This window comes from Grus americana, chromosome 16 (assembly GCF_028858705.1).
Source record: "Grus americana isolate bGruAme1 chromosome 16, bGruAme1.mat, whole genome shotgun sequence".
Lineage (NCBI taxonomy): Eukaryota > Metazoa > Chordata > Aves > Gruiformes > Gruidae > Grus > Grus americana.
In genome coordinates, this window is record NC_072867.1 from 3,745,237 (window position 1) to 3,759,969 (window position 14,733).

A 14,733-nucleotide genomic window follows, 5' to 3' on the forward strand; every position below is an offset into this window, starting at 1 on the left:
TTGTTTGCTTGCTTATTTTTACTTTCAGGCTCTTAGCACAACCTAATAAAAGGTTTAAAATTTTGAAAGAGCGGAAACCAGTGCAGCCAGTGAACTATCTTGACCCCTTGCCTCTAATACAACAACCTGGAGAAGGCTTGGGAGACGCTAGTGATCCTTACACTTTTGAAGATGGCGATATAAAGTACAGCTTCACTGGCAATAAAAAATGCAAACTTGGGGCTGAGAAGGATCCTTTGAAGAAGAACAAGGTAAGGTGTAAATCCAGAGTCTTTATCATGAGCATTATCGGACTTACAGTACTGCAGCACAGTATTTGCTCTGCAGCTCTCGGGAAGACACAAGCCTTTTCCACAGATCAAAATCAGAGAGATTATGTGTTTCTTTCCCACACTGGCTCCCAGGAAAAAACTTTGTTCCACTATGGTATTTTTGAACTGGTATTTGCTGGCATCCCTCTGAACCTGTTTGTATATGAAAACATTGCTCTTGCAAGGAGTACTTCCTGTTTATGTATATTCAGCTTGACCAGCAGCAGCTTCCAGATTTAAGCTAAGAAATAAAATATTTTTAGCATTATATTCACTTGTAGAGATCAAAGAATTTGCTGGGCTTCAGCTTGATATATCAGTCACCTCACTGCAAATCTCAGATCTCCCCAGCCCAAGTTTTTTTCTTCCTTTGGGCAAAATTAGTGTAGCCTTCTGCTGAGGGGCTTTGTGGCAGGGATGCTGCATTGGTTTGATCATTTCCAGAGAGGTGTTCTTCCGTATGTGAGAAACAAATTTGATCACTGTTGGTCATTACCTGCCCTGCATGCATGATACTTTTTATGTATCTTCTCAGAGCATTGAATCGAGCCCTGAGTTTGGCTTGACATAGGAAAACAGTTGTTCTTATACAGCTTAAATTAATACCCATGAAAAACTCTTGGATTTTTTTTGTACAGTCAGAGGATGGAATTGGTACCAAGGAAATCCCCACAACGGGTCATTCTGCACCAGTTCCTGATGGAAAAGACGCCATGTCTATTTTCAGTTCTGCCCCTAAGGCTGGTGAGTAAAAGCTCTTTAATTTACTCTGCAAAGAAAAAAATACTTAAAGCTATGCAGTAAGATCTGAAAGGAAAAAAATCACATACTGAATATTTGACTGTAACATGAGAGCTCTATACAGCTCCTGAGATGGACAAAACTTGATATGTTAATGATATATGAAAACTTTTTATGATAATGTAATTTTTCATTTATTTATTTATTTATAATATTGAAGTTGAGCAAGTAGCTACCTTCACTGTTTCCTGATTGACGTTCGGTGCTTGCTTAAAACTTGACTGCAAGGTTATTTCTAGACTACATCACAGAAAAGGGGCCTCAGTGATTCTCGCTTGTCTCCTGTTTAGAGTGAGAAGTAAAATTGACAAAAGGCAATTTTGTGTCTCTTAACTTTGCTCCCATTTTTCAAGTGTTTTTCCCTTTCTTTTTGATAGATACCCGGCAAGACAATGCTGCAGGCCGTGTAGGCTCCGGTAGCCTCACGCAGGTGACGGATCTGGCTCCATCGCTTCATGATCTAGATAATATCTTTGATAATTCAGATGAAGATGAGCTTGGTGTAAGTCTTTGTAGGACTGAGTGTTTTGTAGACTTGAACCATAGCCAAAAAAAGAGGAGGAGGGGAAGGAGGAGGAGGATGGAATCCTAGTGGCGAGTAATTATCCCAGATAGATAGGAGAGGGAGTTTCTGGGTAGGCAGGCTTGGATTTCAGCTAGGAAGAATTGCTAGCAAAGAGAGATATCCTTTCAGGAGATCCATCAAAGGGAGAAATCATCACTGTGTATCATTTAGGAACATTAGAATGTGACTTAGGTAACATCAAACTTGTGTTGTCTGACAGTATTTCAGTCACGAGGGGAACCTGTATACAGCTACCTTGCTGACTCAGGCATTGCATAGGCAGGCTATAAGAATACTTCCATAAGTAAAGCAATGTACTTGCTTTCTAAACGCATTACATCTAGTTTCGTGTACGGAGCTTTTCAGTGTTTTGTGTGTGTTTGAGAGTTACGGAAAAGATCCTAGTTTCATTAACTGGTGATTTGTTCTTTTACCTTGTCTGAGAAGCTGCTCAAAGAAATACAAATTCAGCTTTACTGAATTTCAGTAATTCTCTGAAGCATGTTTCTTTCTATTCCTGCAAGCAGTTTATTTCAGTGCAAAGAGGAATAGTTGCTGAGTATTAGGAAATACAGAAGGAAAAGCAGATTTACATCAATTACCAGGACAAAAAATCAGACAAAGATTTGAATAATTGCTGGTTTTAAGCTTAATTTAATGTAGCCATAATGATACACCAGGTGATCCTACACTGACTGATAGTAGACAATATGGTTTAAAAGTCTTAACGTCTGGTTCTTGGCAGTACTTTTCAAGTACACCAATTTATTTACCACTTCCAAACTGCACTTATGATGTTACGGTTAACATCCAAATCTACTAGAGGACTGTCCTGTCAAAATAAAACATTACCTTTTTCTGTGAAGTTGGCCTGGACAGACCTAATGTGCTTCCTGTCTTAAAACTTGCACGTGTTGAGCTGTCCCCTGTGCTGCTCTGTATATGGCTTTACTCTGCATCATGTTCTCATTATTATCTTAGAGTGGTCCAACATGTAAGCAAGTAGTCACATTAACTTCAAGTTCAGTGTTTGTGATAACATTTTCAGTATAATTTGTGTGTGTGAGATGCATATGCTTATAGGTATGTGTCTTTGTATGGGGGCAGGGGGTGTACACAGGCAAATATTTCAGAGACTTTTGTTTTGTTTTAGTGTTGAAAGAGAGGAAAAAGAAATCCAGATTCCTTCAAGGGGAGAGAATGGGAGAGTAGAAAATTACACTTTTTTTTCTTTCTTGTGAAATCTCTTTCAGAGAGTTTTCAGACTTTTTAATAGCTTATGAATTATAATATTTTGTATATTTTTTAATATGGAATGTGATTATTCTGCTTGTAGGCTGTATCACCAGCTCTTCGGTCATCAAAAATGCCCACAGTAGGGTCTGAGGAACGCCCTGTAGGGAAGGATGGTAGAACAGCAGTACCTTACCCACCAAGTAAGTAGCAACAACTGATTACCACTTTGTGGACAGTTAAAATCTCCTTATAGCTACCATACCATACTGCCTTTTCGTAGGAGGCTTATAATGTCACTTTTTCAGGACTAAGAGGTCGTGTGCTTATTTTGTTCTGTAATTACCAGATGCCAATATTAAAAGAGGGTAAGCAGATTTTATTGAAGACAGTGGATGGTAATATAAGCATATATTTTTTATGTGCCTGCTGAGATTCGAGATGCTCTTCTTTTGGCATTATTGTCTTCGATTGGAAGAATGGGAGGGATTTGTTACAAATCTTTATTTAGAAGCTTTCCTTCTATTCTCAATTCAGTATTTAATCTCAGTTAGTCACTTACACCATTACCGTATCCCTCTTTAAGTATAAATCATTCTTCTTCTTTTAAAAGAATTTAAAGCTTTGACTTACCAATTGGCTGTTACGGTGCAACCTGTCCTGGAAGAAAATTGCATTCAGCATATGACAAATTCAGACCAAAATCACCTTCAGGGTTTAATCTAGATGCGGAAGTGCGTGATTAAAATTGAAGAACTAGGTTCTAACTGAACCTTGTAAACCTTTTACAGATGGTTATGGTAGAAACGATGCTTGTGCAGGCACTACACATGTACAAGGAAGGCTGTAGGAGTGCAGGAAACTTGGAAACTAAATTTAGTATGCTGAAAATGTATGAAATGCAGATGAAAACAATAGGGCTTTTTTGAAAGGACTGTGCCAACAACTATTGGGAATGATAACTTTTACTCTCTGAGACATATGGGCTTTCTTGCATTATTTATATAGGTGGCATTTCTCTTGAGATGAAAGAGAAATGTGTATATGTATGTGTGAGAGGAGGAAGGTGAGAATTTTTGGTATAATACAGATCAAATTACGAATTACAAATTACTTAGTGGTGAGGAGGAAGAATGTTTGATTTTTGTGGCCACTATAAGCAGAAATCAAATCTCTCTGCAAATCATTCTTTAATGCCTTCTCATTAACTTTAGCTGGTAATGAGAACAAATTGAGAAGAAAAAAAAAAAACCAGGCTGAAGGAGATGAGTCAGAGTTTTATGGACCCATAAAAGCTGTGCTGATTTACTCAAATGTAGAAGTCTGAAGTACACAGAGATTGGATTTTGACAGGTTTAGTTGATCCATAGCTTTTTAAAATATGCAAAGCTTTTTCAAGCATGACACACATGAAAATGAATAATGATAGCCTGTTGCTGTAGGGTTGGGGGATTTTTTGTAATTAAACTTTTTTTATTAATCTGCACTGCAGAATTTTGCTAACTGGAGTGAGCTAGAATGTGAGAAAATTATATACTATAGAGCTGTATGGAATAAGTTCAATAGATATGCTCCACTTCCGTTTTGTAGCTGTCCCCTTGACACCAGCTGTCGAGGCATAACAGTATCTGCAGGGAACTGAAATGCCTTGTACATCATAATACAGTCCGACTAACTACATTTCATTTTAACCTTCCTTCCTTCCCGTCCCCTGTTCTGCACTTTCTAAAAGCACACTTCTCTTTGTTGAAAAACAGAGGCAGTAGCTAGTCCCGCTGCCATCCTGAAGATTATATTTCATATTAGCATTGAGTGGAAAATAGTTTGTTTCCGTTCTACTGAACTTGTTCTCAACATTAAAATTTATCCTGTATCAGGACAAGACTAAGGTATTTTCATTCAAAGACTGAGAAGGGAGAAAACAAATAAACAAACAACAGAGTGGGAATAATTCTTAGCTTATTATTTACTCTACTACTCCAGGTTGTGAAAGACATTGGGTTCAGCTTTGACTGTTCTTACCAACAGAACTCCATTTTGAGAGGGCTTCACCTATTTGAGTTGTTTCACTTTGTCTAAGTAATTAAATAGACTGGCTGTCTCATCTCTGTGCACAAAAGAACGAAATTCAGATTTTGGCTCTGTTAAGGCAGTGTGCAGACACACCCTGAGGTTGCAGCCTCCTACAAAAATGTACTGTTAGTGTGTGTATTTGTGCAGTAGGTATAATTTTAATTCCATCACTTACTTTTGTCTTGTTCAATGAGTTTTCAAGAGTAGTACTGTGTTTCACCAGTTTGGATTTCCACAACGCAGTACTTACCAGTCAGAAATCCATCTGTATTTGTTTATGAATTTTCCATACTCTTTAGGCTGCAAAAGTTACTGAACACAAGTATGTCCTTGTGTCCTACCACTGTGGTTGGATGTACGTATAGGAGTGGAAATGGAATTGGGCCTTTAGTCTGTCAGAAAAGGGATTTAAAAAGAGAGACCTACGGGAATCTATCCTTCTCTAATTTGAGTATTTTAACAGTGAATTCACCAGAGTGATGGTTATGTCCAGAGAATATCTGTCCTAATACAGGTCAGGAAAAGATAGCATATATTCTGGATTTTAAGCAAAATAAATATGGAAGCTGGTAGCTGGAAGGAAAAAGAATGTAGCTGGGGAGAAAAATACAAGGCTTTATTCTGATTTTTGTTTGACTGCAATACACTTTATTAAATGTTTCTGTTGGGGTTATTTGTTTGATTTGCTTAAAGAAGAAAAATATACAGTGGATGATTACATTACATTCATTTACTGAGAAGTAATTTAGGGATTTTACTGGCTTAATGTCTTGTAATGCAAAATTATTATTATAATTTTGTGGCTTCCTCTGACACTTGTCACTGTTGGATGCCTGGCAGTCTGATTCTTAAGCAAAACTGCCTGTGTTTGTGTTAGCAACAGTAGCCTGTCCTCTCTTCAGGACTTATGTCGCTATGGACCAAATGAGACTACAATGACTGTATGTCAGTAGAAAAATGCGGCTAAATGCATGCTAATTCTAAAAGCTTCCTGTTTTAGGGCTCAGTATCAACTCTAAAAAAGGGAAGAAACTACTCTGTATCTCCTTAGTAACAGTTGCTGGGGTGAACTTTGCATTGATTATTGGATTTCCTTGAGAATTTGTATTTTAATGATTAACAGTGCATTATTTCGTCATATTTAGCTGTGGCAGATCTCCAAAGGATGTTCCCAACACCACCTTCTTTAGAACAACACCCTGCCTTCTCCCCGGTAATGAATTATAAAGATGGAATAAGTTCAGAGACAGTGACTACCTTGGGAATGATGGAAAGTCCCATGGTCAACATGGTTCCAACACAGCTTGCTGAGTTTAAAATGGAGGTGGAAGATGGATTAGGTAGCCCTAAACCTGAAGAAATTAAGGTAACATGCCAAAGAGGCGGTATTATTACGGTCTCATCTCTGTGTTTTGATTTTTATAAAGAAGTCACATGTACTGTAGTGCGTGTAGCAGACTAACAAATGGGAACTGGATCCATCTAAAGTACATGTCAGTCTTTAGTTGGAAAAAAATTCTTCTCTAGTAAAAGAGCTTTTTAACTGTTTCCCTGATTTTAAACTATAGGTATTTTTCGTCTTGTAATTCTATGTTTGTAATGTTTTTGAGTGTTCTCAGGAAACAAAGAATATTGTATGTGAAATGAACGCTATGAATGCACGTATATGAAAAAAACATCATACTTGTATGAAAAAAATCATACTTGTGATTAAGTAGCTGTTAAAAGATTGATTTCTTCAGATAATTTTTCTGTAGCACCTTTTATGTATAGCCACTCCTTGCTGCCAGTCTCTGGGGATGCAGCTAGGATAAAATCGTGCATGTAGAAAGGCTGCCTTTTTCTCTCTGAAATGTTGCCTTTTTTGGTTAGGGTTGAAAATCTCTGAGAAAGCCCAGGGGTTGAACTTGCTCTGTTTCTTCTTCAGCTGATGTTACTTCACAAGTTTTAAGGCCAGATGGGACCATTCTTATCTGACTTTCTGTATAACACAGGTCAGGTAATGTCACATAGTTACTCCTATATCGAGTCCATAGTGTATCTGAGTAAAGAACTATTTTTAAATGGGGACTCTGCTGCTGGGTACGAGTAGTCACCTCCCCGACTTTACATATCAAGATGTATCCATTTTTCCATAGCATCACATAAAAGGACTTAACATAAGCACCTAGTGTACATTGGTTTGTATTTCATTGTTCCATCTTTAGCACAGGTGAAGAGGTAGGATAAAATCATTCTGCCTGCTTGTGTGTATTCTGCATTACTTAACTTTTTGGGCCAATTTTTGTCACACTTGTCAGAAGTTATTGTTACCATATTTCCATGCATATAGCCTGAGGGATTTTTTTATTTAAAAATGCACATTTCCATGTAGAAATACGCATCACCTTGTTCTGCAGCAAGCTCATTTGTACGCAGGTAATAAAAAGGGAGATACACACTATTATTCTGTCTTTCTGGTAGTCCCCAACCCTTGATTTTACAGCATAATTCTCCTTCAGGCCCAGCCCGTCCCTACTGTGCCACAGCCTGTTCCTTCTGTTGCAGCAGGCATTTCTCTCCCCAGCACCACCTCCTTCCCTCTCACTTTGTGCTCCTGTGAATGTTGGAATTAAGGCTTATTTTTAAGCATCTGCATTGCTGAGCGAGCTATACATGGAAAGATACAGCACTTGCAGTTGCATGTTACGAGAAGTGGCTATATATCAATATGAGAATACTGATACATAATTTATCTTAGTATAACTGATTTAGCTATGAATTAGTATGTTTTCCTGCATGGCAGCAATAGTATACCTTAGGCAGACCGAAAGTAAAGCACAGGCAAGCCCCAGGGTGATTTTCTCTGTAAGAGCATTCAGTTCTGTCCCTGGGAGAGGAGGAAGTCCCTGTCCCTGGGGGAAGTAAGACAGCATGTCGCGTTCAGGTATTACGTCTCCATATCACGATCGAGTGTGTCTAGTCAGAGCCAGGAGTTACCGGCTCACTGCAAATGAAGCTGACACCTCTGAAGGGGCTGAGCTGGTAGAGAGCTTTTACAAACAATTCCGTTGAGAAAAAGACTTTGCAGAAATGTAAGGGAGTCAGTTATCGGTGTGCCCCTCGTGAAGACAGGTAACCGCCTGGAGAGCTAGGCACATCTGGCAAGTCTGCTTTGTTATTGCAAGATCTCTTCTTCCTTCTGTCCTGACTTAGTAACTTGAAGGCATGATGAGAAAAGGCATCTTCTTCGAGGCTTTACTGAGGTAGTTGTCCATTCGCCTTGTATAGTTCATGTACCTGCCAATTTTTATACCGTTACAGAAGTTTGAAATAATTTTTTTATAAGGTTTGTAAGACTTTGCCTTGCCACGGACCTTGCTGGTTTTTTTCTTCTGTTTGTGCAGTAAACTATTTGCTTAAGACTAGGATAATTTGGGCCTGGAAAGAAAATCTGTATCGTAATTTGTTGAGCTAAAAGTTTTTGAGTGGGAACAGATTTTAGGGCATCATTGATACTGAAGCTATTTTAATCTCCCTCACAACTATGTTAGGAGTATTAAAATACATATTTCAATTTTGCCTGATAACATTTCCAACAGCACAGTTTACTTGCTTTTAAGTGTGTCACACCCGCTCATATACACCAGTGGGGAAAACAAGCACCTAAACCCATTGCTAATCATTTTGAGAACATGTAAGTAGATTTCTTGTGCTGAGTATTCAGCAGCTGAAGATAGGAATCCACACATCTCTCATCTCTCAATGCTTTACAAGGCGCAAGGGAAAAAATGCAAAATCTAACGAGATGTTAAGTACTGAAATTCTGAGACAGACTACTGTTACTATTTTAATAATGATTTTTACTTTGCAGTAGTGCCTCAAAAGGAGTAGCTCTTCTGAAAGAAACATGGAATAGCTCTAGAAACTCTGGCTGAAGGTCTTGTCATCATTCTCTGCAAACAAACATGACAGTCAATGAAAGTCCAGTTCGACTGGACTTGATATTGATATTTATATTTAATATTATGTTTATGAGATTGTTTCTATATTTTTATTCAATATTTGGCATGTGTAAAGTGTCCCCTGTTATTACTTGGATTATATTAATGCCCAAGGTGGGGGTTATTCAGAGAGGCTGTTCTAAGGCACCTAAGGTTTCTTCACACTGCGACTCGGCCTCTCTCTCCATTGTCGGTATAGAAGTCTTGCAAAGATCAATCTTTTAAGTGCCTAAACTGGGTGCTTAAAGTTCAGTAGTATGAAAATGTCATAGTAAACTCCTCACTTTTCAGACATAGCTTGTCTTAAATGAGTCTAGTCTATTTGTGAAATCTACTGACATTAAAGTTGTATCAGATCTCAGTGTAACAAGGAGCCTCAGCTGAGTTTCCTTGAAGGAACTGCCCTTGAATATTTTGTAGAATGAATAAATATATGTAATTTTGGAAAAAATGCAGTTGTAGAGGGTTCAAACAGTATAATAAGTTTTAATTAAAAATAAATATCTAAATATAAAGCACAACTTTACCGTATTATTGTAAACAATGTCACTTGGATGTTACAGGATTTTTCGTACGTGCACAAAGTTCCATCATTTCAACCTTTTGTGGGCTCTTCCGTATTTGCTCCACTGAAGATATTGCCAAGTCAGTGCCTCCTACCTCTGAAGATACCAGATGCCTGCATTTTCAGGCCTTCTTGGGCTGTTCCTCCTAAAATTGAACAACTTCCTTTGCCGCCTGCAGCCACTTTCATTAGAGATGGCTACAAGTAAGTAAAAATTAGTTGGTCATGGCCCATACATAAAATGGCTCATTAATTAAAACGTTCGCATATATTAACAGTGCTTTACTATGCGCCAGAACCATACAATAACCTGCAAATGTATTTTAAACCTTTTAAGTTTGTCATTGTCCGAGATCAAAAAAGTTCTGATAGTAGGAACATTTGAATTAAAAACAGCTTTTGGAAATTGGTGCTGTTACAGCATGTGTCCACTGCACTGTTAGTGCTTTTAAAAGAACAGTAATGTGGTACTTGAATTAATTGCTAACAGAAGTGTTAGGGAATAAAATTAATGCACTTAACCTCCCACCTCAGTGCCCAGTTCTCTAGCCTAGTCAGGCTCCCCTCTGGTTTGTACTCGTGTATTCAATGTGAGATTCAGTCTGATCATGTTCCTGATGATACCAGTTTGCCTTCTGAGGGCTCTTAAAATTTTAGAGTAAGCCTGTTACAGCTCTCTTCTCCGCGTTCTCATGTTAGCCTCTCTGAGTTCTTGTGATTTAACCCGAATGGGTCACATACAGAGCTGCTAATCAGACAGATGCTGATCGCATGTTTGCTGTCCTCTCCTTTCTAAATGCTAATAGAGAAGATGCCAAGTATGAGAGTGCTGCGACCTATAAGCAAAGACTGCCATTGAATTTAAAAGCTTGTGTTCCTTACTCAGTTCTCAGAAATTAGTGATGTTTATGGAAGAAATTCATTGCTGGAGATTTTGAAAGCTATCAAGAAATTAAATTCATAAAACCTCTCAAAAGGAATAATAGTAGTACAAAGGTCTCCTGCTGCACTGCATTCATTTCTAGAGGAGGTGGCCTGTATCTTTAAATCAGTCTGTAAATCCTTTAAATCAGTCCTTTTCCAGCTCCAAAGGATCCTTCAGCATTCTCAAAAGAATTGCAAAGAAGAAATTGTAAACCCTTGATAGTGCCTAGGGAGCAATTTAATTTTCAGTTTTTTTCATAATAGTAACTGATTCACCAGGCCTGAGCCGGTTATTAATTTCAGGTATTTGTTGGGGAAAAAACCCCTTTCATTTTCAATATAATCCAATTAGATTGAAGATTATTACTGCAGGCTTCCGACAGAGTGGTGATTGCCAATCAAGGTTTCTAGGTCACCTTTTCTTATTAGTCTGAGGCATTCAGTATGCTTCAGATTCAGAACTCCTTCAAACCTTTGTTCATTTTTTTCTTCCTCTCTTGCTTTGAGTTGGACATACATCAGTTCAAGGTAATAAAATGATTCTAAGGAATAAGGTCTTCACTATTTTCCTTTTCAAGTCACTAATGATATGTGAGCATTAAAATAGTACTCCTTTTAAATCACACACAAACTCCATGGTAAGAACAAACATGAAAAAACCCTATTTCCTCTCCTTTATACAGAGACTCATTGAGTCCTTACATTTTTTCCTTGCCCTGATATGTAATTAACACATTTCAAGAAAAGTGAGCAGCTTATTAGCATCTTGGAAAGAGAAAAGTTAAGCAAAGATCTTAGTCTTTTGACTGGCCCCTTATTACTTGTTTGTTGATGTGAGTCATTCCAAAGAGAAGATAGATCTCATGGGAATGTACAAACTGTGCTTTGGTCACTTGAATTTGGCCGAAAATGACAAGAACAGAATAAGAAAGCCAGTCATGACAGGAGATGACCCAAAAATAAGATTCTTGGCTTTACTGGACTAAGAGTTTAGTAATGGGCTATGTGATATTGTGCTGTAGACTGTGTAATCCTAAATGAGTATTTGCACTTTGAGTATCTAAAATACTGCTATCAGTTGCATACACCATGAGGCAGTATCATATATGAGTGCCACATACGTGACTTCTGACAGCTATTTAAAGTGATGATTTCTAAAATAATGTAAGATTTCTATGCCTTTGAAATATTTTCATCATTTCCACTAATCTGTATCTCTTTACAGATAATTGTGTTTAAAACAGCAACTACAATTCTTTCTGTTTTTATCTAAAAGAATTACAAATATCCTAAAATGTTAACTTGATAATTTATCTAGAGATTCTTCTCTAGAGCATTTGAGTTTTAGGCCGTGGGAATAGTCTTTAGGAGGGTGAAGTGCCTGAGATGATAGCTTTTTATTATACTGATAAGAAACAATGCTGTTCATGATGAGAATTACAATTTTAGTTGAGACACATGAGTAAAAGGTTAGGAGCAGAATGTGTGTTCATTCTTTACTACAGTTACAATGAATCCTTCCAGTTTTCACCATCTCCTTGTATTTAAAAATAAGTTTTGACAAAATCAGTCCTCACGACCAACCAGTTTGTGATGGCATTTGACTCTGTTTCATTTATTTCTTGTAGCAATGTGCCTAGCGTTGGGAGTTTGGCTGACCAAGACTATCTTCAGATGAACACTCCCCAGATGAATACACCAGTGACGCTCAATAGTACCGCTCCGGCCAGCAACAGCGGAGCAGGAGTTCTGCCATCACCAGCAACTCCCCGCTTCTCTGTCCCTACCCCGCGCACACCCAGGACCCCAAGGACTCCTAGAGGTGGGGGTACTGCGAGCGGCCAAGGGTCTGTAAAATACGACAGCACAGATCAAGGTTCGCCTGCTTCTACCCCATCTACAACACGACCGCTTAATTCTGTGGAGCCAGCCACTGTCCAGCCCATCCCCGAAGCCCACAGCCTGTACGTCACCTTGATTCTTTCAGACTCTGTGTTGAACATCTTCAAAGACCGTAACTTTGACAGTTGTTGTATATGCGCCTGTAATATGAATATTAAAGGTGCAGATGTTGGGTTATACATCCCAGATTCATCTAACGAGGATCAGTACCGTTGCACCTGTGGCTTTAGCGCTATTATGAACCGCAAATTAGGTTACAACTCTGGGCTCTTCATTGAGGACGAGCTGGATATTTTTGGCAAGACCTCAGACATTGGCCAAGCTGCAGAGAGACGACTGATGATATGTCAAAGCAACTTGATCTCTCAGATGGGAGAGGGAGCTAGAAGGACCCAGGAACCTCCGATGAGCCTCCTCCTCCTCCTCCAGAATCAGCACACACAGCCTTTCACATCTCTGAGCTGCTTGGATTACATGTCCTCCAACAATCGTCAGACACTCCCATGTACGAACTGGAGTTATGACAGACTGCAGGCAGACAGTAACGACTCCTGGGTAGAATGCTTCAATGCCCTTGAGCAAGGCAGGCAGTACGTGGACAACCCCACTGGCGGAAAAGTGGACGAAGCCCTCGTAAGGAGTGCCACTGTTCATTCTTGGCCTCACAGCAACGGTATGGGTCAAAACAGGGTTTTTTTTTTCCTTTGAATTTTTTGTGACCTCTATAAATCTGTTTGAAGCTTGCCAATCATGTGCCACTTAATCTTTATGTGGGAAATTATATGCCTAAAAATGTTTTAGAAATAAAGTACATTTCTGAAAGCTTTATAAATTACATCTAAAGGGCCAGTAATCCAGTTGTCCTTAGACTTTATGGTCTAAATTGTGAAAGGGTCTGTGGAAGTTCACAAATCTGAAGCAGAGATGCAAAACAAATACAAGTATTGGGGAGAAGGCAGAATTATGACCCCCTTTTTTGGAGAAGGGTATAAGCAGTCAGCAGAAAAGAAATGCTCTGTAGGAAAGTGTCACTAGCGAAAATAAAAGTGCTTGTATAATCAAATATTACCTGTTTATATGCTGAAGATGCTCTGAGTTCTTATGAACCGAGCTGGACAAAGTAACATTGAAAGGTATGTGAAAAGGACTGTGATGACAGCTTTATTTCAGCAACGTTTTCATGAAGTACCACATTTAATGCCATTAAGCTAATTAAAGTTGTACAAATTTTATGGGCATTGTGAAGAGCAATACAATGGAACAGTACACCAAAATATGTTGGTACTTCCGAATAATTCTTCCTGTTCCTCACTGAAAATGACTGATGCTCCTTTTCATTTGCAGTATTGGATATCAGCATGCTCTCCTCCCAGGACGTGGTGCGCATGCTGCTGTCGCTCCAGCCCTTTCTCCAGGATGCTATCCAGAAGAAGCGAACAGGAAGGACCTGGGAGAACATCCAGCACGTGCAGGGACCACTCACCTGGCAGCAATTCCATAAGATGGCAGGACGGGGAACCTATGGTACATGTATTGTGTTATATGCCAACAGTTCAATGAAAGCATAGCTTAAAAGGCATTTGAAGCACATGCTCGAATACTGCAGTGGAGGTTTTACCCTTCCAGATAGATGAATATTTACAGAGTGCAAAAATGCTGGGTGAGGATCCTGTCTGCTTCCGTATTTTGGGCTTGTACTGAAAACTAGTGGTGTATAAATAACATGAAGAGAGGAAGCTGTTAAAATTATACCAAATCATAGTGGGGAAGAGGGGCTTTCTGGCCTACGCAAACGTACAAAAAGTGGGTATGCTTTGTCCACAGAGGTTTACTTCTTCTAAGGTTTCCCGTAGTCTTAATAAGAAGTTTCAGTTTAAGTATCTCCTGGTTACAAGTGACGCTTCTGGAAAATAGAAGTCACAAAATAGATTTTGTATGTGCACATTTGCAAAATAACAACTGACCTTTAAATATGCATTTCTCGCCTGCAATTTATTTCAGTCTTAACTGAGCCAGTCTTGCTTAGGTGTTTTTTCTCCAGTTCCATCGTGCTTTGCTTTATTTTCTCTCTGTTGGTATTTAATATGTTGCTGCTTTCCTTTGGGGCTGGGACAACTTGTGGGAACTCCAGTTCCTTTCTAGAGCTCTTGTGCTTCAGGAGGAGTACTTCTAATCTAATAATTTTTCCAGCATTTGTAACTTTACGAGTTAGGATTTCCCAATTGTTACCAGAGAATAAAACCTAAATTACCATACAGTAAGTAGCAGAGCCTTTGAGATAGATTCAGTAATTTTTACTGAATGTTGACGTTTTAATAAAGTTGGATTATAGTCTGCAGAAATTACTGGGTATATTTTCGCTTGACATTTTCAACA

At 38.7% G+C, this 14,733-nt stretch overlaps 1 protein-coding gene across 3 annotated transcripts in view; it reads left to right on the top strand.

The window, feature by feature from the left end:
• Positions 1-14,733, top strand: part of MED13L (mediator complex subunit 13L) — a 200,206-nt gene that overhangs the window by 158,405 nt on the left and 27,068 nt on the right. For all 3 annotated transcript variants that reach the window (XM_054844011.1, XM_054844013.1, XM_054844012.1), the window contains exons 11-18: positions 29-251; positions 950-1,055; positions 1,490-1,614; positions 3,014-3,113; positions 6,129-6,349; positions 9,530-9,735; positions 12,084-13,030; positions 13,702-13,881. In XM_054844011.1, coding sequence (XP_054699986.1) covers positions 29-251; positions 950-1,055; positions 1,490-1,614; positions 3,014-3,113; positions 6,129-6,349; positions 9,530-9,735; positions 12,084-13,030; positions 13,702-13,881 — 2,108 coding nt within the window. The remainder of the gene's footprint in view (positions 1-28; positions 252-949; positions 1,056-1,489; positions 1,615-3,013; positions 3,114-6,128; positions 6,350-9,529; positions 9,736-12,083; positions 13,031-13,701; positions 13,882-14,733) is intronic.